The following is a 25,875-nucleotide window of genomic DNA, read 5'->3' on the forward strand; positions in this document are numbered from 1 at the left end:
GCCGGAAACTACAGCTAATCCAGAATGCCGCAGCCAGACTTGTGACTGGGAGTGGCCACCGAGACCATATAACACTGGTCCTGAAAGACCTACATTGGCTGCCGGTACATTTCTGAGCACAATTGAAAGTGTTGGTGCTGACCTTTAAAGCCCTAAACAGCCTTGGCCAAGTACAGTGGTGCCTCGGGTTACAGACGCTTCAGGTTACAGACGTTTCCGGTTACAGACTCCACTAGCCCAGAAATAGTACCTCGGGTTAAGAACTTTGCTTCAGGATGAGAACAGAAATTGCGTGTCGGCGGCAGCAGGAGGCCCCATTAGCTACAGTGGTGCCTCAGGTTAAGAACAGTTTCAGGTTAAGAATGGACCTCCAGAACAAATTAAGTTCTTAACCCGAGGTACCACTGTATAACTGAAGGAGCATCTCCACCCCCATCGTCTAGCCTGGACAATGAGGTCCAGCTCCGAGGTCCTTCTGGCGGTTCCCTCACTGCGAGAAGTGAGGTTACAGGGAACCAGACAGAAGGCCTTGTCAGTAGTGGCACCCGCCCTGTGGAACGCCCTCTCTTCAGGTGTCAAGGAAATAAACAACTATCTGACTTTTAGAAGTCATCTGAAGGCAGCCCTGTTTAGGGAAGTTTTTAATGTTTGATGTTTTGTCATGTTGGGCGGGGTATAAATATGTTGTTGTTGTTGTTGTTTAGCATTTCCCAGGTTGGGTTGGAAGTGAACCCAGTCTGAAATCCTAGAGAGCTACTGCTAAGTCAATGTAGACGATACTGAGCTAGTAGACACAATCGTAGCTTCTGATGATGAGGGTTTTCTGAGTTGGAACCTAGCAACTCCAGCGTAACATGAGAAGCAGCTTCTATAAATAGTGGGAGAATTAGGTACCATAGTACAGTCATACCTTGGTTCGTGAACGCCTTGCAAGTCAAACGTTTTGGCTCCCGGACACTGCAAACCCAGAAGTGAGTGTTCCAGTTTGCGAACGTTCTTTGGAACCCGAATGTCCAATGTGGCTTCTGATTGGTTGCAGGAGCTTCGTGCAGCCAGTTGGAAGCCGCGCCTTGGTTTCTGAATGTTTTGGAAGTTGAGCAGACTTCCGGAAGGGATTCCGTTCGACTTCCGAGGTACCACTGTATACTTGTTCACTCTTCACAGACATGCCTATTAAGCCGAAATCATACTGATAAAATAGTGTATTTTGGGCACACAATATACAAGCAAGTGAAGGTTGTTTTTGACAAGATTCCTTTGAGGCTAAAAAGCTTAGTAGAGTTCAACATAAGGTTAGACATTATGATGGATTATGAGAAAATCCACAATAGTTAGGATAATGTTTAAGTTAGGGAGAGGGTAGATTCCCTTTCAAAACCAGACATGGGAGAAATAGTATTTTGACCCTCTAAGTCTACTCTAAAGAAGTTAGAGTCCAGCCTACAACCTGAACAAAAAACTTCAACAATGTGTTAATAGGCTATATATAAGTTCACACTGCTTTTCTCATGCTCTCTGGGAGAATTATTTAGGCTTTCCCTGTTATCAACCAGCCTCAGAACTCTTCTTAGCTTAACCTAGGTTTTCGGTCACTTAACAATCCTTTTATACCAACAGTTGAGATTTACTGCACTCTTACACTGCACACAATTGAAGTGATGTTTGATTATAAGAGGACTCAACAATAGTTAGTATGTAACCAGAAGTGATCAATATTTTATTTTATTTATATTACTGTATTAAATTTGTATACCACCCTTCATATGAAGATCTCAGGGTGGCAGGTTGATTACTGTATTTTTTGTTCTATAAGACTCACCTTTTCCCTCCTAAAAAGTAAGGGGAAATGTGTGTGCGTCTTATGGAGCGAATGCAGGCTGCGCAGCTATACCAGAAGCCAGAACAGCAATCCCTCTTGCTGCTTTCACTGCGCAGTGATCCCTCTTGTTGTTCTGGCTTCTGAGATTCAGAATATTTTTTTCTTCTTGTTTTCCTCCTCCAAAAACTAGGTGCGTCTTGTGGTCTGGTGCGTCTTATAGAGCGAAAAATATGGTAATTCCATGAAACAGGTGTTTACTGGACGTGGATGGCGCTGTGGTCTAAACCGCTGGGCCTCTTGGGCTTGCCGATCAGAAGGTCAGCTGTTCGAATCCCTGTGACGGGTGAGCTCCCGTTGCTCTGTCCCAGCTCCTGCCAATCTAGCAGTTCGAAAGCACGCCAGTGCAAGTAGATAAATAGGCACCGCTCCGGTGGGAAGGTAAACGGCATTTCCGTGAGCTCTGGTTTCCGTCACGGTGTTCCGTTGCGCCAGAAGCGTTTGAGTCATGCTGGCCATTACCTGGAAAGCTGTCTGTGGACCAACGGTGGCTCCCTCGGCCTGAAAGCGAGATGAGCGCCGCAACCTCATAGTGGCCTTTGACTGGACTTAACCGTCCAGGGGTCCTTTACTTTTTACTGGCATGCCCTTAAAAATTGTTCCAAAGCATGGAGGCAAGGTATTAACCGTCATTCTCCTTCTTCCCACCCCCATATTCCATTCATGCCACTGGAGTGCATTGAGAAAGTAGGAGCACTGCATGCTTGTTTTGCACAGACACATTCTAGAATTAAAATAATGGACACATTTACATAACTTGGTGGCAGTAAGACGTTAAGCTAAGATGCCACTCAGCTGGTTGGATGGCTCTCTGCAGATTATTGCTGTTGTCAGCCATTTATGTAATGCCAAACGGCCTGCTGCTTTGGAAACAGCAGCTGAAAGTGTGTGTTTTTGAGCAACACTAATCTTCATGTAATCTGCGTAATGTGGCAGATGGCGTGTCTGATTTCCCCCCACCCCCACCCTGTGAATGAAATTAAGACCAACGTACTCTTTCCCCCCGCCCCAAAGACTTCTGTCTAAAAACGGAAATCCATTTTACGCGCTTCGTTATTTTAACTAGATAATTCTGTAATGTTTTGGATGTAATCGAGTGGTGGCCAAACTCGGCCTGCCAGGTGTTTTGGGACTACAAGTCCCATCATCCCTAGGTAACAGGACCAGTGGTCAGGAATGATGGGAATTGTAGTTCCCAAACAGCTGGAGGGCCAGGTTTGGCCACCACTGATACAATCTCACTGATGTGCTTCTAAATGATACCAGGTTCCTTGTTTGTCGCCTTCCTGGAGGCATCCGGTTGGATGCTGTACAAAACAGGATGCTGGACTAGGTTAGCCTTTGTTTAGCTCCAGAAGGTTCTTCCCATGTTCTAGTGTTGCTTCTCCAGGCAGTGGAATTCCAGCTGCTTTTGGACTACAATCAATGGCAGCCGTCATAGTTGTGCTGGCAGGGGCTCATAATAATAATAATAATAATAATAATAATAATAATAATTTATTTATACCCCACCCATCTGGCTGTGTTTCTCCAGCCTCTCTGGGCGGCTTCCAATAAAACACTAGAATACAATAACCTATTAAACATTAAAAGCTTCCCTAAACAGGGCTGTCTTCAGATGTCTTCTAAAAGTTTGGTAATTACTTTTCTCTTTGACATCTGGTGGGAGGGCGTTCCACAGGGCGGGCGCTACTACTGAGAAGGCCCTCTGCCTGCTTCCCTGTAACTTGGCTTCTCGCAGCGAGGGAACCGCCAGAAGGCCCTCAGCGCTGGACCTCAGTGTCCGGGCAGAATGATGGAGATGGAGATGCTCCTTCAGGTATACTGGACTGAGGCCGTTTAGGGCTTTAAAGGTCAACACCAACACTCGGAATTGTGCTCGGAATTGTGCTCGGAAACGTACTGGAAGCCAATGTAGGTCTTTCAAGACTGGTGTTATGTGGTCTCGGCGGCCGCTCCCAGTCACCAGTCTACCTGCCACATTCTGGATTAGTTGTAGTTTCCGGGTCACCTTCAAAGGTAGCCCCACATAAAGTGCATTGCAGTAGTCCAAGCGGGAGATAACTAGAGCATGCACCACTCTGGCGAGACAGTCCGCAGACAGACAGGGTCTTAGCCTGCGTACCAGATGGAGCTGATAAACAGCTGCCCTGGACACAGAATTGACCTGCGCCTTCATGGACAGCTGTGAGTCCAGAAGGACTCATGTAGTCCAAAACATCTGGGAAGGGGCCCCAGGTTTTAGTGTGTGTGTATTGCTTTTGGTTATAGTCATGTACATGTACGCTTGTCATTTTGGGTATAGAAGCAAAAGGGGTTGGTGTAGAAGCACTGTATAGATTAAATCTGGTTTGGGATTAGAGGGAAACTGTTTAAAGGGTGAAAAATAGAGAAAGGTCATCATATGGCACAATGCCTAGCGCTTCTTTGGTCCTTCACAATTTCATCTCTCTACTGGCCTAATTAAAGGGTGTAAAATGTAGATGGAGCCAGGGTGGATTTGATTTAAATCACAAGTCAGTAAGACTTGATTTCAGTCTTTTTTTTTTTTTTTTTTACAGAAAGACTCATTCTTGCTGGTATAATCTTAATATTTACAACCAGATGAAGGTTTCATTTTTGGAATAATAAATTTTCAGAGTAGTTTTTACAGTTATATCAAAAATTACTGATTTGGAATTTATTGTGAGTTTTTAATAAGTTAACTGTTTATATTTGGACAACTTTTCTGCTGTACTTTATTGGAAGGAGAGAAATAATCATTTCTTTAATAACAATTTAAACAATTTATTTAACTAAAACAATAACATTATAGCATATGTATCCATGTTTGTTAACTGATGTGGTTTAAACGGGGTTTTTTTAAAAAAGAACAACAACAACTTAGATCTGCGGCGGGGTGCGCTCCCGCTGCTCGGTCCCAGCGCCTGCCAACCTAGCAGTTCGAAAGCACCTCCGGGTGCAAGTAGATAAATAGGGACCGCTTACCAGCGGGAAGGTAAACGGCGTTTCCGTGTGCGGCTCTGGCTCGCCAGAGCAGCGATGTCACGCTGGCCACGTGACCCGGAAGTGTCTCCGGACAGCGCTGGCCCCCGGCCTCTTGAGTGAGATGGGCGCACAACCCCAGAGTCTGTCAAGACTGGCCCGTATGGGCAGGGGTACCTTTACCTTTACCTTTACAGGAGTCCCTTTACCTTTAAAACTTAAAACAAATCCTTATTTCCTGATGAATAGCCTTTGGACTATAATGTGACTTAAATAGAAAGCTATTTTTAGAAAGATTTTTCCTCCAAAAGCATTTTATTTTAAAAAATCTGATTTAAATAAAAAAATATCAATTTAAATTTAAAAAAATCTGATTTAATTTTTTAAAAAATCATTATTATTATTATTATTATTATTATTAAAATCATTGATTTTTATCCATCCTGGATGGAGCAAATCCAGCAAGATTGGATTGGATTGATCTTTATTACGGCCATTGGCCCGTTACACGACAGTTTCCCATACCAACGTAATATACTTAAACCTCCAAATTTAAAATCGCCAAAACTTACAAAAGACAAACAGGAACCGAAGCAAAACAAAAACAAAGACCACCATCATACATTACAATAAATTTGTAACCTATACATCGCCCTCTGCTCATAAATTAATCCAGCAAGAGAATACCACCATTCCTGAAGACTACCACTTAGGAATGCAAGTGATGTACATGTTTCATTGTGTCCTCATGTACAGAAAGATGATTAAGGGGGAAGATCCTTACCTTGCTCACACAGAAAACTTAGCATGTACTCATGCCCTTTTTTGCAGGCACCAAGGGTAGTTTTTTCATTAGCTTGAGAGAACATTGAATTCTGTTCTGCCACCCTCGCTTCTATTCCCATTCTGAAGTAGTGCAGACCCAGAAAGGCTGAACCATATCCTACATTCTTCCTTTCCCTTTTCATTCAGAAAATGAATTATTCCCTTTCATTTGGTAATGGAGGTGGCTCAATGGATCACAGGGTGCAATGATGCCCATAAGCTAACTTGCAGCTGCTGGGTGTATCATCCGCATTCATCAGGGTGTGATAAAAGTGATGTGGTTTTTCCCCTCAGTTGTTCTTGAAGATTACTCGGTGGGATGTTGGTGCGTTGAGGGGGCATGTTCATGACTGTTGTTCTATTCAGTTGCTACATGCATAATGGATAACTGATTATTATGGATGAGGGCAAACGGTGTTTATCTGCAGTGTGGTTTCTGAGCTGGTGTCTTGTACAACAATAAATTTGAAGCACGGTGTGACAACTTGCTCACTTCTGGTGACATGACATGATCCACTGTCGATCTGTAAGTGGTTTATATGTGGGATGTATCTTGGTTAGTGAAGAGAGTAACTTGCCTCATTCTATGAGGCTACCTTAGATAAATCTTCACAGCCTTTACTTAGTGCTGCTTTAGGTAGATGGGGAAGAGCCTGTTTTCTGTTTCTTTCATCACCCAGGAGAGCTGAGACTTACAAATATTTGCATGGGTAGGTTTGGGTTTAGTGTGTCTTGGTGTTTAGAAGGGGAATGAATGTTTGCTGTCAAAAAGTTCCAGTGTGGGTGTTGAATGGAGAATCTTCTTTGAGCTTCTTTGCAAGCAACATGGTGCCTGAAAAGGGACTCTGGGTTTAATCTGGAACCTAAAAATTGTAGCCTGAGCTAATGTGGACCCTGTGTCCTTGACGCCATCTTCAGGTACAGTAGAAATATAGGTGTGTTCAGCAACGAACACTGCAAGTGGGAGACAGCAAGAATCCCCCAAACTGGCTGGGGTTTTTTTATAGGTATTAGGGGCATGGCATTCTACCTTCATCTAGTTTGTGGAGCAATACCAGCTGCTTGTAGCAATTGAGACCACAGCTTTTTCTACCTTCACTGACTGATCTTGAGAGGCAGAGCCTAGATTCGGGTGTAGCCACCCATAGTCTGGCCCTGACAGTGGCCCTCATTTGCAGGTAATGCCTCATTTGAAAATTAAAGCAGTACACCGTATATCCCTGCCTCTGTCTTCTTCACAGGAAAATTACATGCATGTGAAAAGCCATTGCTGTAAACAATCATTGATGGGGGAAGTTGTACACTGGCAAAATAACTGTGCGTGGAAGAAAAAATTCAATACCTACAAAGCACACACATAGCTAGCATAATATTAATAGGGGGCATTACCAGTAGGTATATAGTTGCGATCAAGAAACTTAACATGCCTCATAAATAAACCCTCTTGCAAAGGAGAGATAGCCTATAGCTTTAGATAGTGCCTCACAAATGCCTTGTAAACACAAATCTTTTGATCTGGCAGAAATGAATTACTGTTTTTAAGAGCTAGTGCCTGAGCCTTTCTGCTTAGAAGCACTGTCCCAGCGATGGATTGCGGTCTGGTAGCTAACGTGACTTAAAGCAAACAAAAAACAGTGGCCCTTTGGGACATGGAATTGTAAACATTTTTCTCACTCCTGCTGTTTTCTTTCAGCCGTTGCCCACAGAACAGCTCAATTCTTAGGAGAGCATTTGCTTCCTTCTGCTTGTGCAGATAAAATCATGAATGAGAGAGAGCTGGAACAGAGGAAGAACTTCTTGGAGGCTTCAGCAAGATTTGGGCACTTGTGTAGTCTGTATCACTTAAAAGCCAGAAGCAAGTGGAATCAATCTGCAGTTAGAAGCTTGGGGACCTTGCCTCCAACATATTTTGCTTCTCTTGAACATTGAAAATTTATCTTTTCTTTTTTTTTAAGCGTAGTATACTCACTAGTTTCTCACATACATAGCTGAAAACACTTTAAAACATGACATGGTCCTCAGAACCAGTTTCTCAGAGGTAATTCAGCCATGCATATTTGTTCTTGCTGAGTCTTCAACTCTGTGGAAATAGAGACCAAATAAACAAAAGTAGCAGGACCTTAAATTAGGCTTGGAAGCAAATGGGAAGTCTGTGTAGTTCTTTCAAAATTGGGCCCCACTTTGTAGAAGCAGCTAGTATTCTAAAAGACAGGTTCTACACTACTTGAAGCTTTTGAGCGGTCTTCAAGGGCAGCCTCATGTAGAATGCATTATAGTAATCTTGCTGGAAAAGTCAGTAAAGGACAGAATTAGTGTCATTTCCATCCACCACCACTCACACTCCCTTTTGCCCTCCACTGGCCCAGGACAAGGGTCAGTGATTGGAGAGATTGCAGTATGTTGTCTCTGTGTGCTACCTTCCATCAAACTGTGGTGATGGGAGTACGTTGTTGTTGTTTAGTCGTTTAGTCATGTCCGACTCTTCGTGACCCCATGGACCAGAGCAGGCCAGGCGCTCCTGTCTTCCACTGCCTCCCGCAGTTTGGTCAAACTCATGCTGGTAGCTTCGAGAACACTGTCCAACCATCTCGTCCTCTGTCGTCCCCTTCTCCTTGTGCATCTTTCCCAACATCAGGGTCTTTTCCAGGGAGTCTTCTCTTCTCATGAAGTGGCCAAAGTATTGGAGCCTCAGCTTCAGGATCTGTCCTTCCAGTGAGCACTCAGGGCTGATTTCCTTCAGAATGGATAGGTTTGATCTTCTTGCAGTCCATGGGACTCTCAAGAGTCTCCTCCAGCACCATAATTCAAAAGCATCAATTCTTCGGCGATCAGCCTTCTTTATGGTCCAGCTCTCACTTCCATACATCACTACTGGGAAAACCATAGCTTTAACTATACCGACCTTTGTTGGCAAGGTGATGTCTCTGCTTTTTAAGATGCTGTCTAGGTTTGTCATTGCTTTTCTCCCAAGAAGCAGGCGTCTTATAATTTTGTGGCTGCTGTCACCATCTTCAGTGACAGCAGTCAGATGGGAGTACAGAAGGGACTAAAGTAGAGATTTCCAACATGGCACCCATGGGTGCCAGTTTACCACTATCTTTTCCATCATGCAGGAAATCTACAATTCATCAGAGACTGCTAGGTTTTCCTGCTCAGATCCTGTTTGTTCAGTTTATCCTACGTTGAACCCGCACCCCAAAGCCACACCCACAATTCATTTCATGCCAGGATTCGGCATTCATCCATTCTGAACAAAGGAGACGTAGAAAGAGTTTCCCTTTGTGAGTGGTTGTGGTTGATATTGGTGCTTTCCCCGCTATTGCTGGGGCAGTTGATGCCCAGAGCATTTTTTGGTCCTATTTTTCTGCTCATTTAAGTGAGACAGCCATTTTGTGTTGTGCCACACATCTCACTATAGCCATTTTGTGACTGGCACCAATAGCACTTTTGCAGGATTCGAGATGTGTGCCCAAAATGGTTGGTGCCCCCTGGACAAAAGGAAAATTAGTCGCTACTTGACACCTGGAAATTCCATCTGGTTATTGTCCTCGCAGGATCCGAATTAAGAGGTGGGCTTGAGAAAAATGGATTAATGACTCATTTCCATATGACTGATTTTTTTTTAAGTTAGAGCAAAGTACATAAAGACTTAACTCTAGGAAGTTTTATAAAATCAGTTTGTAAATAGTTATTGTTGAGAGACTGTTTCTGTAAAGCTACGTCTTTATTTGTGTGAATATAAAAGCTTGTGCAATATAATGCATGGAGTGTTAGACTTGTACTAGAAAAAATAAAGAATTACAGTGGACCCTCCGGATACGAACTTAATTACATACCCCAGTAAGTCCGCAACATGAGGCGCCGCTTCTGCACACATGTACGGTGAAACCCGGAAGAATACATTTCCAGTTTGCCGCGTTTGCAACCCGGAAGTTACCTTACCCAAAGGTAACATAACCCAAGGGTCCACTGTATTCCAATGCCCACTCACCCAGTCTCAGAAGCTCTGTTCCTTCATTCAAAGACCATGTGTGACCATGAAATGCAGAAGGAGTATTGGGCTGCAACTGGCGGCCCTGTCCCATCATCCCTGCCCTTAACAACCTACCCCAGCATTTCCACATTGAGCTGGAAATATTGATGGGAATTTTGGGGGGGGACGTTGTGGCCAACCCACGTAGACTTCTCCCTGCAGTCAGGAACCTTGCATGAAAAATCCTTTCATAACTCTCTGCTCGGTGGCATTGGTAGTTCTGCTGTCCTTTTATGCTTTATGTCCATAACTGTGCTTTGAACCTATAAATGGGACTTTGGTCCAGCCTACTTCTCAGGGCTGTTGTGAATTTAAGATGAGAAATCTTGTGTGTATCACCATGATCTCCTTGGAGGAGATTCATTGAACTCTCCAATTGACATCTTTATGAATTAAACGTATGTACGAGTGTGCGTTGTCGTCCCGTCCCGTCCCCCCATCGCAAAAAATTACATTATTTGCAACTCTGTGTTCTAAAATTACACGGAAGAAAGGATCAGCTTGTCTTTTTAAGTTTGCTTGTTTGCCTCTCTGCGAAGTTTGGAGGCTCAGCAGTGCCATCTTGTGGAAATCCTTGCACATTTTCAGCCTTGCCAGGCAAAAAAACCCTCTTGCAATCGCTTTGGAATGCTTTGATTCTGTGCCGATCTGCTAGCGAAGATTTTGATATGTGAGAAGCAAATTATCAGCAAGTGGCAACAAAGCATTTCAAACCTGTTTTACCTTCAGGACCACTCATTAGAAAAGTCGCGTCGATCAGGTGAAATATTGAAAACAATAGAATGAAGGTTGAGCTGAAGAACCCCCCTGCTAGAGTCACTCTTTGGACCCTATAGGATTGGTGCCTGCTTACAGATTTATCAAAGCAACTAGATGGTTTTTATTACATTCCCTCAGGTCAGGGGAAATCCATATTTTTTAAAAAAATATTTGACAGTTCCCCTGTGCTTTTTGAACTCTGTCATTTTTAAAAGTATTTTTACACTTAAAGTTTCATCTGACCCACTATCCGTTTTCGACAAAGGTATGAGCAATGGGTTATTTCCCTAAGTAATTTGCACATACTATTTTTATAAAAATAATAATTAACTATTTTGTCCTTCTTCCCTGAATTCCATGGAGATCTGTGAACCCACACTCTTGCTTATTTTGGGACATAGCATTTCCAGACACCCCATTCCACATCCAAATAACGATGTCACATATAGAGAGAATATAGAAGCACACAATACTGGCCTACCATATAGTTGGGGACACGGGTGGCGCTGTGGGTTAAACCATTGTGCCGCTTGGGCTTGCCGATCAAAAGGTCGGCGCTTTGAATCCCGGCGACGGGGTCAGCTCCCGTTGTTCGGTCCCAGCTCCTGCCAACCTAGCAGTTTGAAAGCACACCAGTACAAGTAGATAAATAGGTACCGCTCCAGCAGGAAGGTAAACGGTGTTTCTGTGTGCTGCTCTTGTTTCGCCAGAAGTGGCTTAGTCATGCTGGCCACATGACCTGAAAAAACTGTCTGCAGAAGCGGACAAACGCTGGCTCTCTTGGCCTTTAAAGTGAGATGAGCGCTGCAACCCCAGAGCCGGTCGCGACTGGACATAATTGTCAGGGGTACCTTTACCTTTACCGTATAGTTGCTGTAAAGATTACTGCAATGATGTATGTGAATTACTTTGAACAGACTTCAGAGTGGTGTGTGAGTACTTTATAAAGTGAGATGGAAGCGCTGTAACAATAATAATGAATAATAATGAAACTAAAGACCTCAAATCTTACATGATGAAGGCAAAAACACTTTTTAGTATTCCTCATATCTCATTTCACTGGTTTAGTGGCCTTTTCAACTAATCAGTCTTCTGTGTGAGTTCTCCGCAATGTCAATATCTGCCTTGTTTAAGCTTTAGTATTATGAAATATTAGAATTCCATATTATAGGATTAAGAATAAATGAACTCCTTGAAGATATTGATGTTCACCAGGTGCATTTCTTAATAGAAGCACCGAGGGCTTCAAACATTTCATCATAAGCAGGTGTTGGATTTCTTCCCATATGTTATGATATTCTGAAATGAGAATATTCTCTCTGAAAGTTTAGGTTTTATAGTGGCACTTCTTCGTTTTCATTATTATTTTTAAATTGCATCTATTTATATTCGCTAAATGCATTTGTTAAAAGCAAGCGTTCCCTACATTAAAGGAGGCATTCCTTTTTAAAATTTATTTACGAAAGCCTAGAGAGAAAGGTATGGTATGCTGTATCTTCAAAACAACATCTGTCAAACTGGTTTTCATCAGATTAAATATATCCTCAAAGCAGCCATTTATAGCTTACAAAATACTAGAAATGTAGGTTACACTATGCGTGAAACGCCAGCAGAATGCAAAACAATTGAAAGAATGAAACCCTGTTTCCTTTCCATTTCTCTGGAGGATTGGAAAAGAAGGAGGGGAGGCTGCTGTCAGGATTTCTCTATCCCTTTCTATTTTTAGCAGCTATTTGTGGAGAGATGGCAGCGTTGCTGATGTCAGGATGCTGTAAATATCACGAAATCAGGGAATTGGTGTCTTGCACCAGAAATCAGACTCTGATTTCTTCAGGAAATACAGATGTGCAATATTGGCCCCTATAATTGGTTGGCAATATGAAGGCTCTGGAAAGACTAGGTCTGGTATAAATACTAGTCGCCTGTGTCTCCCCCCCCCCAAAAAAAAAAATTGAACAGAGCAAGCAAGCGTCATCTAGCCTTCACTTCCAGTAACTCATCTCAGACACTTGCTTGGAGACACACATTCCAGGCCTGTATGCAGGTCCAATAAGTCATGGCCCCAGCCTGGCTCTGATACATGGGAAGTAAATTATATCAGGGAGTGGAATCCAATTGGTGACCTTGCACTTATGGTAGTGTTTTTGTTTTAGCAGTGTCTCCACTAATAGAGCTCCCATTGCTCGGTCCCAGCTCCTGCCAACCTAGCAGTTCGAAAGCACGTCAAAGTGCAAGTAGATAAATAGGTACCACTCCGGCGGGAAGGTAAACGGCGTTTCTGTGCGCTGCTCTTGTTTGCCAGAAGCGGCTTAGTCATGCTGGCCACGTGATCCAGAAGCTGTACGCTGGCTCCCTCTGCCAATAAAGCGAGATGAGTGCTGCAACCCCATGACCACAAAGGAGGGCATCAGTTGGTTGTCAGAGATGGCTTTTTCCAGCTTTGTTTTTTCCAGCTGAGCCAACTTGAGGTAGAATCATGTGCTCTTGGTGGGGTTTTTTGCCTCCTTTTCCCGAGAGGTTGCTCTTAGATTGAAACGGCTTTCACGTGGAAGTCTACTAAGTTGTCTCAGAGAGAGAACCAGCCCATACTTCTTTGACCCAAGGGGCTTCATTACAAACAACTTCTTTGAACAGCGCCGGTGGATAAATCTGGTGGCTGCAAGTGCTTCTCAAAAAAATGCTGCTCCAAAATTTTATGGTTCGACGGAGAACTGTGAAAATTGAAAGGTCATAGGGAGAATATGTGAGGAAATCATTCAAATTCAGATTTGCCATTATGAAGCCTTTCAGAAAATGTCGTGGCAAGCAAATACTGTGCAGAAACTAGATTTCATGTTTTATTAACATGTTGTTTGCTATTCGTTTTTCCTTACTGTCATGTGTGTTTAAGTGCTTAACACAAATTTGAAAAGTTTGTAAATCAAATATCCTTCCCAGAAATGTCATAGCTAGGTTTCCTGGATTTTGATGCTGTAGTGTTAGCCTTAAAGGCTGATTTAATATTATTTGTCTTATGTTTACTGTACTACTAAAACTTGACCCACCTGGATTACTGCTTTGCATTCTGGCCACAGCACATTTTAAACTCCCATTAAAGCAGATGATAAGGTAGTCCTAGTTCCTTCCACCCACCCACTCCTTCCACCGCCCTCTTACAAGCTCTCCACCACCCATTGCACCAAGCATTGAACCCCAGAGAACGTAGACTGAAGGACCTGTCGCTGCCATGTCATATTGCTTATTTGGGGTTCCATCTTTATTCTCTCTGTGTTATTTAATTTTGAATCTGGAACATCAAAGAATAAATCTTCCAAACTCAGTCATGTTGCACCTCTGGTACATTAACTAGTACAGCAAGGATGGGCTGAATAGATAATTCATGGAGATTGCTATGAGAATGTTGGTTTCCAAGAGTGTCTCTGGCTGTGTTCGTTTGAATTGATTATAAAGTCTGAGTAATAAAGTCTTTGGAATTATCTGTTGTGGCTTTTTGCCCTCTGGCTGTATCAAATGGCACTGTTCAGTTATATAGCTAAATATTCCTCTTTAATTTTCCAGTCCACCTAAACCAACTGTGTTCATTTCTGGAGTCATTGCAAGGGTGAGTTTCCATCTTTGTTAATTTTCAACTGTTTTAAAATCAAGGGAAGCTTTGCCAGTTTCTCGTGAATTTCAACTTCCTTTTGGTTTAGATCTGATGTCTCCTATTCTCATTTTTAATTTATGTCATCATTCACACATGAAGTCCCTATTAAGTGCCGTACAAAGATTGAAAGATAAGACAGCTGCTGACCACAGGCACATAGTCTGATAGACAAAGCCCAGAAAGGAAAAGGAATGGAGAAATTACCGTATTTTTCGCTCCATAAGACACACTTTTTCCCTCCTAAAAAGTAAGGGGAAATGTGTTTGCGTCTTATGGAGCAAATGCAGGCGGGAGGCTCTGCTCAGCGCTCCTTTTAAAGAGCCACGTGGAGCTTTTCCCCGAGGAGGGAGAAAAGCCAACAAGAGCCTCACACACGCTCCACACGGTTCTTTAAAGGGAGCGCTGAGCAGAGCCTCCCACCTGCATTCGCATCTGGGATGCATACAGGCTCTGTTCAGCGCTCCCTTTAAAGAGCAGCGCGGAGCTTGGGGCTTTTCCATGAGGTGGGAGAAGGCACTGAGTGGCTGCCCTCTTTCCCTTCCCACACCTCCCGGAAAAGCCAGCAAGAGCCGCTGCCAGGCTATGCTCAGCGCTCCCTTGTAAGGGCTCCCTTTCGTCCCTCCTCCCGCTTTGCTGGGAAGCCAGCAGAACAAGAGCCGCTGCACAACTATCGCTCTTGCTCTGCTGGCTTCAGCGAGAGCTGCGCAGCTTGCTCTGCTGGCTTCTCAGCGAAGCGGGAGGAGGGACGGGAGGGTTTAAAGCAAGAAAAGTTAGAGCCGCTTGTATGCTCTGTGCAGAATATAGTTTTTCTTGCTTCCCCCCTTTAAAAACTAGGTGCGTCTTATGGAGCGAAAAATACGGTGCCCGAATTGCTCCTGCATGAAGTGCATCATTTAACTCTGTGTTTGTGTGTCAGAAAAGGGCTAGTTGCTGTCCACTTTATAGTGCAGAATAGCATGTACGTTTTGAATTTAGAGAAAGATTATGGGCACCAGTCACAAAATGGATACCATAGGGAGACTTTGCCACCATCTTCCCACACTTGGTGGACAGCAGTATACAGCTACCAGGAAGCTCTCGTTGTGATATTGCAAATTCACACACATCAGCTTGCCAAGTTATGCAGCCATGTGTTTCATAAGTAGTAAAATGTGCAAAACCTGCATTTTAAGCCAATTTCCTAGATTCCTGTAGAGCAGCTCATTTTAACTGATCTGGTCAGCTGCAGTTTGTATGCACCATGGTCATTTCAACAACAGGTAAATGTTTATATTGTGAAATGGGCAAGCTGATACGAACCACAAGCTCATATTCTGTAGCCCAAGAAACAGTTTGTAAGAATCTCTGACATTCTGGCATGTCAGGCTGGAGCAAACACACACACACACACACACACAACTTGCAGGTGAGACAGGTGTTCTCTCTTTTTCTTTTTCTTTTCATTCTGATGTGTTTGTTTTTTAATCAGGGTGATAAAGACTTCCCTCCAGCTGCAGCCCAGGTGGCTCATCAGAAACCGCATCCCTCTGTGGAAAAGCATCCTCCCGCACAACATGTCAACCAACACATCCACCAACCTCGCAAATGAAGCTCCTGTCCCAGGATCCAGCCATAGTGTTTACGGATGGAATGATTAAGAGATTTGTGCTACCAGATCTTTTGAAAGTGGTATCTCATGCTTTTGCCTTAATTGCCTATGGTTTGAATGGTTAAAAAGGGGAGGGGGTGGGGAGGGAAGAGTCTTCAGTCCTACAACTCAGCTGGAAAAAAAACATGTCCCTGTGTACTGCCAATAAAAAAAAATATGGTCATAGAAATGTAACGGGATTGGGAAAACCTAGATCTTTGAATAATTATTTTAAACTTTTTCATTTCTGGATTTTGGCACTACTGGAATGCATTAGATTGGAAGGGGAAAAGGTGTATTACTTTTTGCTTGCCCTCTTCTGATGAGAGGTTTTCAATGTATGAGTAAGACTTTTAGGGCATCCTTGCAATTATTTTTATTATTTTCTTCTTTTTTCTCAAACATGTTTGAGGAAGGGCCGGCGCAATTATTTTTATTTTAGTCTAGGATATGAAAGGACCAGAAATTTCTCAGATGGGTAGATCTCTCTTGCAAAGTGTGGGTCTTTAGGAGATTTATGTCGCAGCCTAGCCAAAGATGAGCCAACTGGTTGGCCCAAAGTCTACATTCCCCCCCCAAAAAAAAAAAACAACAACAACAGAGCAATAAGAGGCAAGAATCCAATTAAAATGGCAAGATTGGATGGTCTACCTATTGCTACACTTTCTACATGCTCAGAAAGTACAGAAACTTGAAACAGATTTTAAGCCTGCAGGAATAACACATGACAGCACAACCGTTCCTAAATAGATAGCTTCAAATTGTAGGATCCGGGTGAATCACATGTTTGAATGCTCTGCCTGCAGTCTGAACTGCCTGCAGTCCAGGAAGGACCCCGCCATATACAAACTTGAATAATCTTACAGTGGCAATTTAAGATCTATGTTATATTAATGCAGTAACGTGTGAAGTACTGGTGGGCAATGACTTGTCCTTTTATTTCATCACAGCAAGCAGAGTAAATTAGCTCTAGTGTGTGGCAAGTGGTCTCAAGATGGTGGTGTGTATTCTCATATATATCTGTTAGATCCATTACACTCATTGGGGAACAAGATGAGTGTTGCATTGCACACCTGGAGATCTCCACCAGCTGCCTATAAGGATATCCACTGCTAGATTTGGGAGCGGGGGATGTAAAAATCATTATGATGAAAGCTAAGCCTGGTCATGCAAACAACCTTGTACTTCGGAATCACTTGGTTCTGTATACTGTACCCAAATTTCATTTACATTTTTATAGGTACTTTATTTTTTAAATGGTGAAACCACACCATTCTTTTTTCTTCTTTTTCGTTTTAATCCTGTAGACTACAATGCATTCTAATAACTTCAGAAAAAGTTGGCTGCTAATGAATCATTGTTACAATTTCTCTTCCGGCAACCATGGAAGATTTCCACTCCCCTTGGGCTTTGAATAATCATTCATTTTTAATGATGAATAACATGAGAAAACTGCAAGAGGAGAGAGGTTTAATAATAATAAAAACCCATTGAAATACTGCTTAATAAAAATGTGTAATTATTTTACGACTGCCATGGTTTTGAAACGAAAGAGAAATGGGGTCTGTTTGGTTTCTTCAGCCGCTGTGTGTAAAACAAGTCAAAGCTTCACAAAGGGCTGCGTACTACTATTTTCCTCAATGTTTAAAGATGCCCATCTTGCCATTAGGCACAGAGGGAACCTCTGTACCCTTGATCATTATGCCTAAATTGATGACAGAACTCTAGGAAAACTAGGTCAAACAGCAAGCTCTTCAAATACAAATCAATATCTGCTTCACAGTCAAGTGTCACAGAAGAACTGCACGTGGAAAAATGCCCCCCAACTACAAATTGGACATGGTAGCTGCTTGCATTGGGTCATTCCTCTGACCCTTGAAGATGTGTTGCTAGGGTGTCATCCATAACTGCTCTCCAGCTTGTATGTGAATTCAGCAACCTCATCTGCAACATCTGGACCTTTCTATGTCTTGGTCAAGACATGAGTCTAGATGCTTTTCTCACATTTTAAGGCAGGGTCCGGCGACCTAAGGCCCATGGGCCACAAGCGGCCCATGGGGGTTGTTTAACCGGCCCATGAGCCACCCCCGAACTGAGCCGCCCGCTCGGCGAGGCACCGCCGAGGACTCGCTTCCATGGCACTGGAAATCACGTCTGCAGACGCCAGAAATCATGTCTGCGCAGGTGCAGACACTGGAAATCGCAGTCACACATGCAATCCGGCCCACAGAGGGATCTCCACTGGAGTGAACCAGCCCAGGCGCGGTAAACCTTGCCGACCCCTTTTAAGGCATGTTTGCCTGGTTCTTCTATGAGTACATGATTGAGCAGAAAGAAAAATGAGTAGAAACTGCCTAATACATGTGGTTCTTGGTGCAGTATGGCCTAGATGTCACTGTGCCATAGAACCTACCTACCTACCTACCTAGATACCGATTCATCAACACGGGCATAGTTGGTGAATAGGAGCAACATGCTGCCTAGAGTTCTTTAGATGGAGTTGATTTGCTGCTCTCTGTATCTAAATAGTTGCAATCTAAATGGTTCTCTTGTTTGCATGTTTATTTTCACATGCAACTGTGAAAAATGTTTTCAAACCCTTGAGGCATTTCAGTGGCAGAGTCTCTCTGCTGAGGAAAACATTCATGGAGTGTGCTTCTCGTGTGCTTATCCATGGTAACTAAATTGGAACTCCGTGTATGGAGGAGGAATATCGCTCTTGTGATGGAGAAAAGGCTATCATTTTCATGCTGTGCTTTGTGAGCACTCAAAATCATCAGGCTGCCCACTGGAAATAGAATGCTAAAGAGATAAATGTTAAAGGGTGTCCTTATACTTATTTCATGTACATATATGCTTATCAGATTTCTGTGCAGATTTCTGTGCATAAAAGTCCTAGAGATACTTGACTTGACCGGAATAAGCCATGTGAACAATAAGAAGTGAAACCTAAGGAAAATATGTTATTGGCTTTATATGACTTGGTTCTAATTTGTTTCCAGAAAAAAATTCTGCATTTTTTTGAAATCAAGTTTCAGCATGTGTAGCTTATGAGGCAAATTCTTCTTTCTCAAAGTGCCATTAAAATGACTACCTTGTGACAAATGAAAACTGAATGCTAGATAATAAATAAAATCTTTTGCATACACACACATATAATTTAAATGTTATTGTCATGAGGTGCAATGTAGCCATCTACTCTCTGAAAGTCTGCTCATCTCAATAACTGTACATGTGATGTATTTTATGGATATAAATCAAACTGAGCTTTATGTACATCATCAAGAAAACATGAGCAACTCTTAAATGTATGAGAAGTCTCACTGGGTCCAGTGGTGCTTGCTCCCATTCCAGTATGTTTAGCATTGCAACCTAGGTCCTATTTGGAGTTCAGTTGCTTATTTGTTGGACCCACTGAAACCAGCACTTAATACCTGGATCATACACCTGCGACAGTTTTGTTTCCATCCCTACACTCGATGATAAACTGACGTGACTTGAAAAGCATTGTGGGAGAGGTAATGTTATCTGCCGGAGATGGTGTTTGTGGCTGCCCATGCAAGGCTGCTTTGACTAAGGTCAATATACCAGTGGATACATCCATTCCTAATGGGGCAAGGCTATGTTTGCTGACTAGTATCCTTTCACTGTATTCGGCACCTTGTTCTTTCTTAATAATAGCTCTGAATTAAAGTTTCTGGAGAACTGCAGCTCATAACGGTCTTTGGGTCATTGGAACCTGTAGAGACCTATGTGCTGTGACCATGGCAACATGAAATATTGCAAATATCCACAAAACGGCAATCACCAAACAATGTGTGATAGATAAATAAGAAATATGCCAAGTGCTGTGATTATTATTTTTTTTAATTGTCAAGTGTATCTAATGAACCATTCAGACCTGTAAAACCTGTGACCAATCAAGCCAAATGTATATGACCAGCCTTAAAAAGTTTCTCACTAGTGGCACGGGGGGGGGGGGAAGGGTACCTCCAATATTAAATTATATCCTGCATTCATAAAAGCCTAAAAGAGATTCATTATTACTAAACTGTAACAGAAGAAAGCACAGACTACCAAGGACATCCTAACCTATCCACTTACCTACTTGGCTGTTAATATCTTCTAATTTTATACAGCCTTGCTACTGGCATAAAATGCATCGTAAAAACTTTACATTAATTATCCATGCTGTGGTGGTAAGAATAAGCACTCCTCCTGTCACTGTTTTGAATACATTCTTTGGATAATGTTAAACTCCTATTACCTCTATTTGAAACATGATAATGCAATACAGTTGTCTTCAGTGTTAAATCAGTATAGACCAGTGTTTCCCTATTTTTTGTCTCCAGCTCTTTTTGAACTACTAGTTCCCACCATCCCTGACCACTGATCCTGCTAGCTAGGGATGATGGGAGTTGTAGTCCCAAAACAGCTGGAGACCCAAGTTTGGGAAATACTGGTGTAGACCCATTGAAATTAATAGGCATGACTAACTTATGTCCATAAATTTCTATGGGTCTATTCTGAGTACAGATGGTGATCGCAGGTACTTTTGGACCCAAAAGAGGGCAGAACGTGGGCAGGGTGTAATGGGGTGAGGCATGCTTATATGCTGCTGATGTGTGCAGGGGCTGGGAATGGAACCACCACACGAAATGGTTGCCACCTGTATAACTTAGTTGGATACAATCAGATTTGGGATTGCGTTTTGGAAGTAAATTTTTTAGCCAAATCTTATTTGGAGGAAGTATAGTTTGTTTGCTTGCTTGGTTGTCACGGTTGACTGCTATTACAAACATCACTGGAGTTCAATTCAAGGATACATGGGAGTGGTTTTTGACGCAAAAGTCTAATACTGCATCTTGGGGAATCCACTCGGTTTTAGCAAAATTTAAGAGAGAAGTATGTAGCATTAAACCTTGCATCCTATTGGGCAAGGAAGCCGACTGCTTTTGAATTTAAGATCTGGCATCTTATTTATCTGGCAGGTGCAGCATTAGATTAGCTTTCAGTGGAGCCATATTTATTGAATACCTTGTGGCAGCCTTGTCCATTTAAAAATTCAGCACAATGAATAACTGCATTTTAAATCACGGTTGCTTTTTCTGTGGGGGGGGAAATTAACCTGAGCTGCCTCACCATGAGCTCATGATACTATGATTAACTGGCATGATGACATCCACAAGTGATGGTTTATCAAACAGAGAGGACATTAGCCTGCAACTGATGTGACAAATGTGACACCTGGAAGAATCTGGAACAAAAACAACATCCTTAAATAAACTCTTCAGTTGAGCTCATTAGGGGAACATTTATTAAAAGCACAGCATCTCCTTTTGCTATTCTGTATATGTTGGAAATGTACGGAGCTATGGTACTAGGTGAATTGCTAGTGTGTTACTAAAACTCTTGGATTTTTTGGACCCCCGATGCAGCAGAAAAACACACACACACATATGCTACAACACAGAGTGGGCTGCTTTTGTATGTCGCTCCTGTGCATAATGGAGCTTTAATCAACCTAGTGACCTTCAGATGCTTTCGACAACCATTCCCATCAACTCCGGCTAGATTGGGGGGGGGGGGGGGGCTGGCATAATGGATGAATAGCTGAAACAAGACACCAGCACTGTGCAGCTGCTACTAGTGTCCTCCAACGCTTAATGTCTTTTTCTGAGCTAGTTAATTCTTATTAATCTCCAAGGTAAACTCCCCGCCCCCCGCCCCCAAAAAAAGAAAATATGTACAGGACATACAGAACACACTGAAGATGCTATCTATCATACAAGAAGTGGCTTCCAGTTTTATAAAACTAGACTGAAAAAAATGTTTCCACCACTCTATGCTAGAAGAAACTCCTGTTATGTTTAATTTCTGTGTCTTGTGCTGCTGTTAGAAGACGCAGGAAAAGTTTAACAAAATGGAACAACTTTTTGCACAGTGCACCAATTTAAAAAGAATGGAAAATTTATAATGGGAAGTTCTGAGCAGGAGTCCAGGTGCTGGCAGTGGTTCCAGATTTTGCCAAAGTAATTATCTGCTTGCAAGATTGCATTGCAGCTGTTTGACTGGTGGCAACTTAATTAGGTTAGTTGTACCTGAATAGGACAGATGCCTTTGCCTTAATCTCACCATCAAAGGCTCCATCTGTGACTGAATCACACGGGAAATCCTGTTTCCTGCCATTGGGTGAGATACATATAATATTCTATCCAATGTTAGTTCTACTCCAAGTAAATCCATTAAATTTAATGGGCATGACTGACTTAGGTCCATTAATTTCAATGGATTTAGGACTTACAACCTTAATTTCTAACTTTTCAACTAAACTATGAACCTGATGGCAGATTACAACAATCAAAGACGAATAAGGATAGCATTAAAACAAATTATGAAAATTAGAGAAATCGCAAACAGAAAGGCAATTTAAAATTCAGTTTGAGCATAAATTACTATTTATCTTTAGGGAGGGGTGGGAGAGAAGAAAGCATTGTTTAGCCACCCTAAAAGAGAACTGGCCTTGCAAGGCTTTGCTGGGAAGACAGTTCTATAGTGAGGGCACCACTAGTGTAAAAGCTCTGCTCTTTGTTCCTTTAGTTTGATGCTAGAGGAAGATGAGTAAACAGGTAAAAGCTTCTGGATTTAAAGACATAGTTTGAGCATATTTGTCATTAACTCAGAGGCACCAAAATGCACATAGGTAATTTGTTAGTGTGTTATATAAGGTTCTGTTGGTTATGAGGGAAATACCTGATTCTCCATTTCGTTGGCATTTAGCAAAGCAGGGAACAGCTAGAGTTAGTTTGGCCTGAGTCGTCATATCTCTTTCCTCCATAAGGTAAGTTTTATTTGCTTATCAAGGATCATATCCAATGGTGGCTTTGCTTTAGTGGAAAGCGCTTCTAGTTGTGCAAGTTGGGACAGCCAGTTTTCACCCATCCTCCTTTCCTCTTGCAGCCCTCCAAGCCATATCTTGTTCTGTTCCAGGAGGTTTCCCCCTCCCCAACACACACCAATGCCTGGACTTCTGCAAGCAGTAGTCCTTTCTGCTAAGGTCACACCAGCTGAAATTCAGAAGAGGCATGTGAGTGGGGGGAAATTTCCAGTAGTTGGCGATGCAACCTCCCTGTATTGCTCCTTGCCATTCACTATGAGTGGTAAAACCAGAAACAATAATAATTTGGCTATTATTGGGGGTATATTGGAAAACTATTTTTTAAATTACCGTATATATTAAAAAACAGAGTGAGTAAAAATTGCATGCTAAATTCTGCAAAAAAAGAAAGTGGTGACAAAACTATTTTCAAACATTTGTTGGTTGGGGAGGAGTGTAATGGTGTGGGGGAGGAATTTATCTTAATTTTATTTTTAGTGCAGAATACAATACATCTCTTCACTCAGTGGTTGCTAATAGGTGTAGAAAAGAATTAAGAAAGCTAACATGTTCTGGCTACAATTACGGAAAAAAAAATCGAGCTCATGGGGTGCAATTAATTGTTGGTTCTGTTTTAAATCTGTGATTAACCCAGTGTTCAGTTTATTGCTCAGATAGTTGGATGCTGTTTTGAAGCTGTAAATTAAATAGACATTTGGGAGGATGAACAGAAGCATTGGGGACAACAACAAAATATTTATTTATTTTGGTAAAATGTAAAATTAGACTCTGGTTTGGGTTTGAGGAAACTTGAGTGGCTTCAGTTATGTATTGTCTTCTGGGTGATATAACTGCATCACCGTACTCAAAAATAAGACACCACTACAACTATTAACTAGTTAAAGCCACTGCAACAAAAAACAAATTGAACGGTTTGTATTGACTTCCATTTTAGGAAAGTCTAGATGAAAAATGTGTAGCCCAGTATTACAAAGGGTTTGAAACAGTGGAGTAGATCCAGGAATAGAGTGTATGTCTATATACCTAGACATAATACAAAACGATTGCATAATGTCTTGTGCAAAGATCACAACCAACTTTCAAAGTAAAAAGGTCAAAATCCTTCAACAGTGGCCAAACATACATTTGTGCGATACAGTATTTTTTGCTTGCTTGCTTGCTAGCTTCTAGGGTTCTTTTCTCATAAAGGGAGTTCAAATGTTGACTTCAGGTGTAGTAGCATAGCACTGCTAATAAATCAGTGAAGACTGAAACTCAGGAAGCAATAACAGAAAAGCAAAGTTTGACTTCACTGTAAAAACACACACGTACATCAATGCTAGCTGAGCTCCATGTATCTCTTGGGCACAATACAGCTAAAGTTCTATTAAGCTGATAGGAAAACATTGGACAGGGGGGAAACTAGTTGTGTTTGCTACCCCAAGATGCAGTGATGGCAACCAATGTGGATGGACAAAGTCATGGAGGGTCAGACATTCAGTAGCTGCCAGCCATGATGGCTATGTCCTACCTCCACTGTCAGAGGTAACATATGCCTGTGAATACCAGTTACTGGGAATCACAGGTGGGGATGCTGTTGTACTCAATTTGTGCTTAAGGGCTTCCCATAGGTATCTGGTTAGCCATTGTAAAAATAAGATGCTGGAGATTAGATGGGCCTCTGACATCATCTGGCAGAGCTCTTCAGTTCATTTGCTTTTGGGTACTATGGCTTTCAACTGGAGAGCAAGCACATAAAGATCCCTTTGATATCAATAGAATGCCTAAGTTTTATAAGCTCTGCCTGAAGTTTTCAGTAAGAATCTGATTTATTGTGTTGTGCAAAAATACAGGTAACGCATTCTAGAAAATGGTCTCTCTCTCTCTCTTCGTGCATCTTAACAGTTTTGAAAAGAACCATTGGCTTACCTGAAGTGTAGATTTAGGAGTGGGTTGCTGGGGACAGCGGTCTGGGTGAGTCCTCTCACATGACCGCAGGCAGGAGCAAAGACTTGTGGAAGGCAGGCACTTGCTCATTTTTTTTGGACTCTCCAAACAGCATAATAATAATAATAATAATAATAATAATAATAATAATAAATCATTTACACCCCACCCATCTGGGCAGCTCCCAACCAAATCTTAAAAACACAAAACAGCATTAAACATTAAAAACTTCCCTAAACCATACACCGAAGCACCTGAAAATGGAATATTATCCTGCCTCCCTCCCAGCTCATAAACCAATTAAAAAACAGAAGAGACAGAACCCCCTCTAAAAAATAGAAATCAGACCATCTTAGGGAAGGCCAGTGGATTGGGACATACCGCAGCACTTCCCAACAACTGGGGAGTCCACACTGCTGGCATACTGATTACAAGATCTGAAGTAATACCATGCGGCTAAAAGCCGCTTCAGCTGAAAACATCTGATCTAACTAATAATGTCTTGTGAAAGTGGAGGAAGACAACCAAATGACTGCCCTACAAATCTCCACTAATGGAGCATTGGCCATAAAGGCGGCCGAAGTTGAAGCTGACCTAGTCAAATGTGCAAAGGTAGGAGCTGGGCTAGGCAATTTCATGGTGTTAGAAGCTGATCATAAGATCATGCTTGTCCCAAACCAAACTGAGGTAAGGCATGCCATAATTTAAACAGAATTTATTGTCTCATAATTGAAAATATAACATATACACATACAAATGGGTTACACCCTTTGAACATTACTGTTTAAATTCATCCCTGAGAGTGATAGTGCATTTCAGCTGAACCTGTCCTTTAGATGATAATCAAAGTGCAAATTCATGTACTTGCTTGTAAGAATTGATTTTTTTAAATAAACTGACTGATTTTATATGTAAATATAATGTGTTGGCTGTGAAGAAAAAATATATCTCTGTTGGAGCATTAGAGAAAGATGCATATACAGTGGTGCCCCACAAGACGAATGCCTCGCAAGACGAGAAACCCGCTAGACGAAAGGGTTTTCTGTTTTCGAGGCACTTTGCAAGACGAATTTCCCTATGGGCTTGCTTAGTCTTGTGATTTTTTTTCGCTTTTTCCCCCTTTTTCTAAGCCGCTAATAGCCGCTAATAGCCGCTAAGCCGCTAATGGCGCTAATCCGCTAATAGGGTTGCTTCGCAAGACGAAAAAAACGCTAGACGAAGAGACTCGCGGAACGGATTATTTTCGTCTTGCGAGGCACCACTGTAGGCAATTTTGCCATGGGCATCTAAAAGCTTGAAA

At 42.1% G+C, this 25,875-nt stretch overlaps 1 protein-coding gene across 1 annotated transcript in view; it reads left to right on the top strand.

Annotated features, from left to right (window-relative positions):
* DAP (death associated protein) overlaps positions 1-17,263 on the top strand; it is a 36,680-nt gene extending 19,417 nt beyond the window's left edge. The window contains exons 3-4 of the mRNA XM_079984025.1: positions 14,037-14,079; positions 15,593-17,263. Of these exons, the coding sequence (XP_079840151.1) occupies positions 14,037-14,079; positions 15,593-15,712 (163 nt within the window). The 3' untranslated portion in view covers positions 15,713-17,263. The remainder of the gene's footprint in view (positions 1-14,036; positions 14,080-15,592) is intronic.
* Positions 17,264-25,875: the final 8,612 nt, after the last annotated feature.

This window comes from Podarcis cretensis (assembly GCF_951804945.1).
Source record: "Podarcis cretensis genome assembly, chromosome: 7".
Classification (NCBI taxonomy): Eukaryota; Metazoa; Chordata; class Lepidosauria; order Squamata; family Lacertidae; genus Podarcis; species Podarcis cretensis.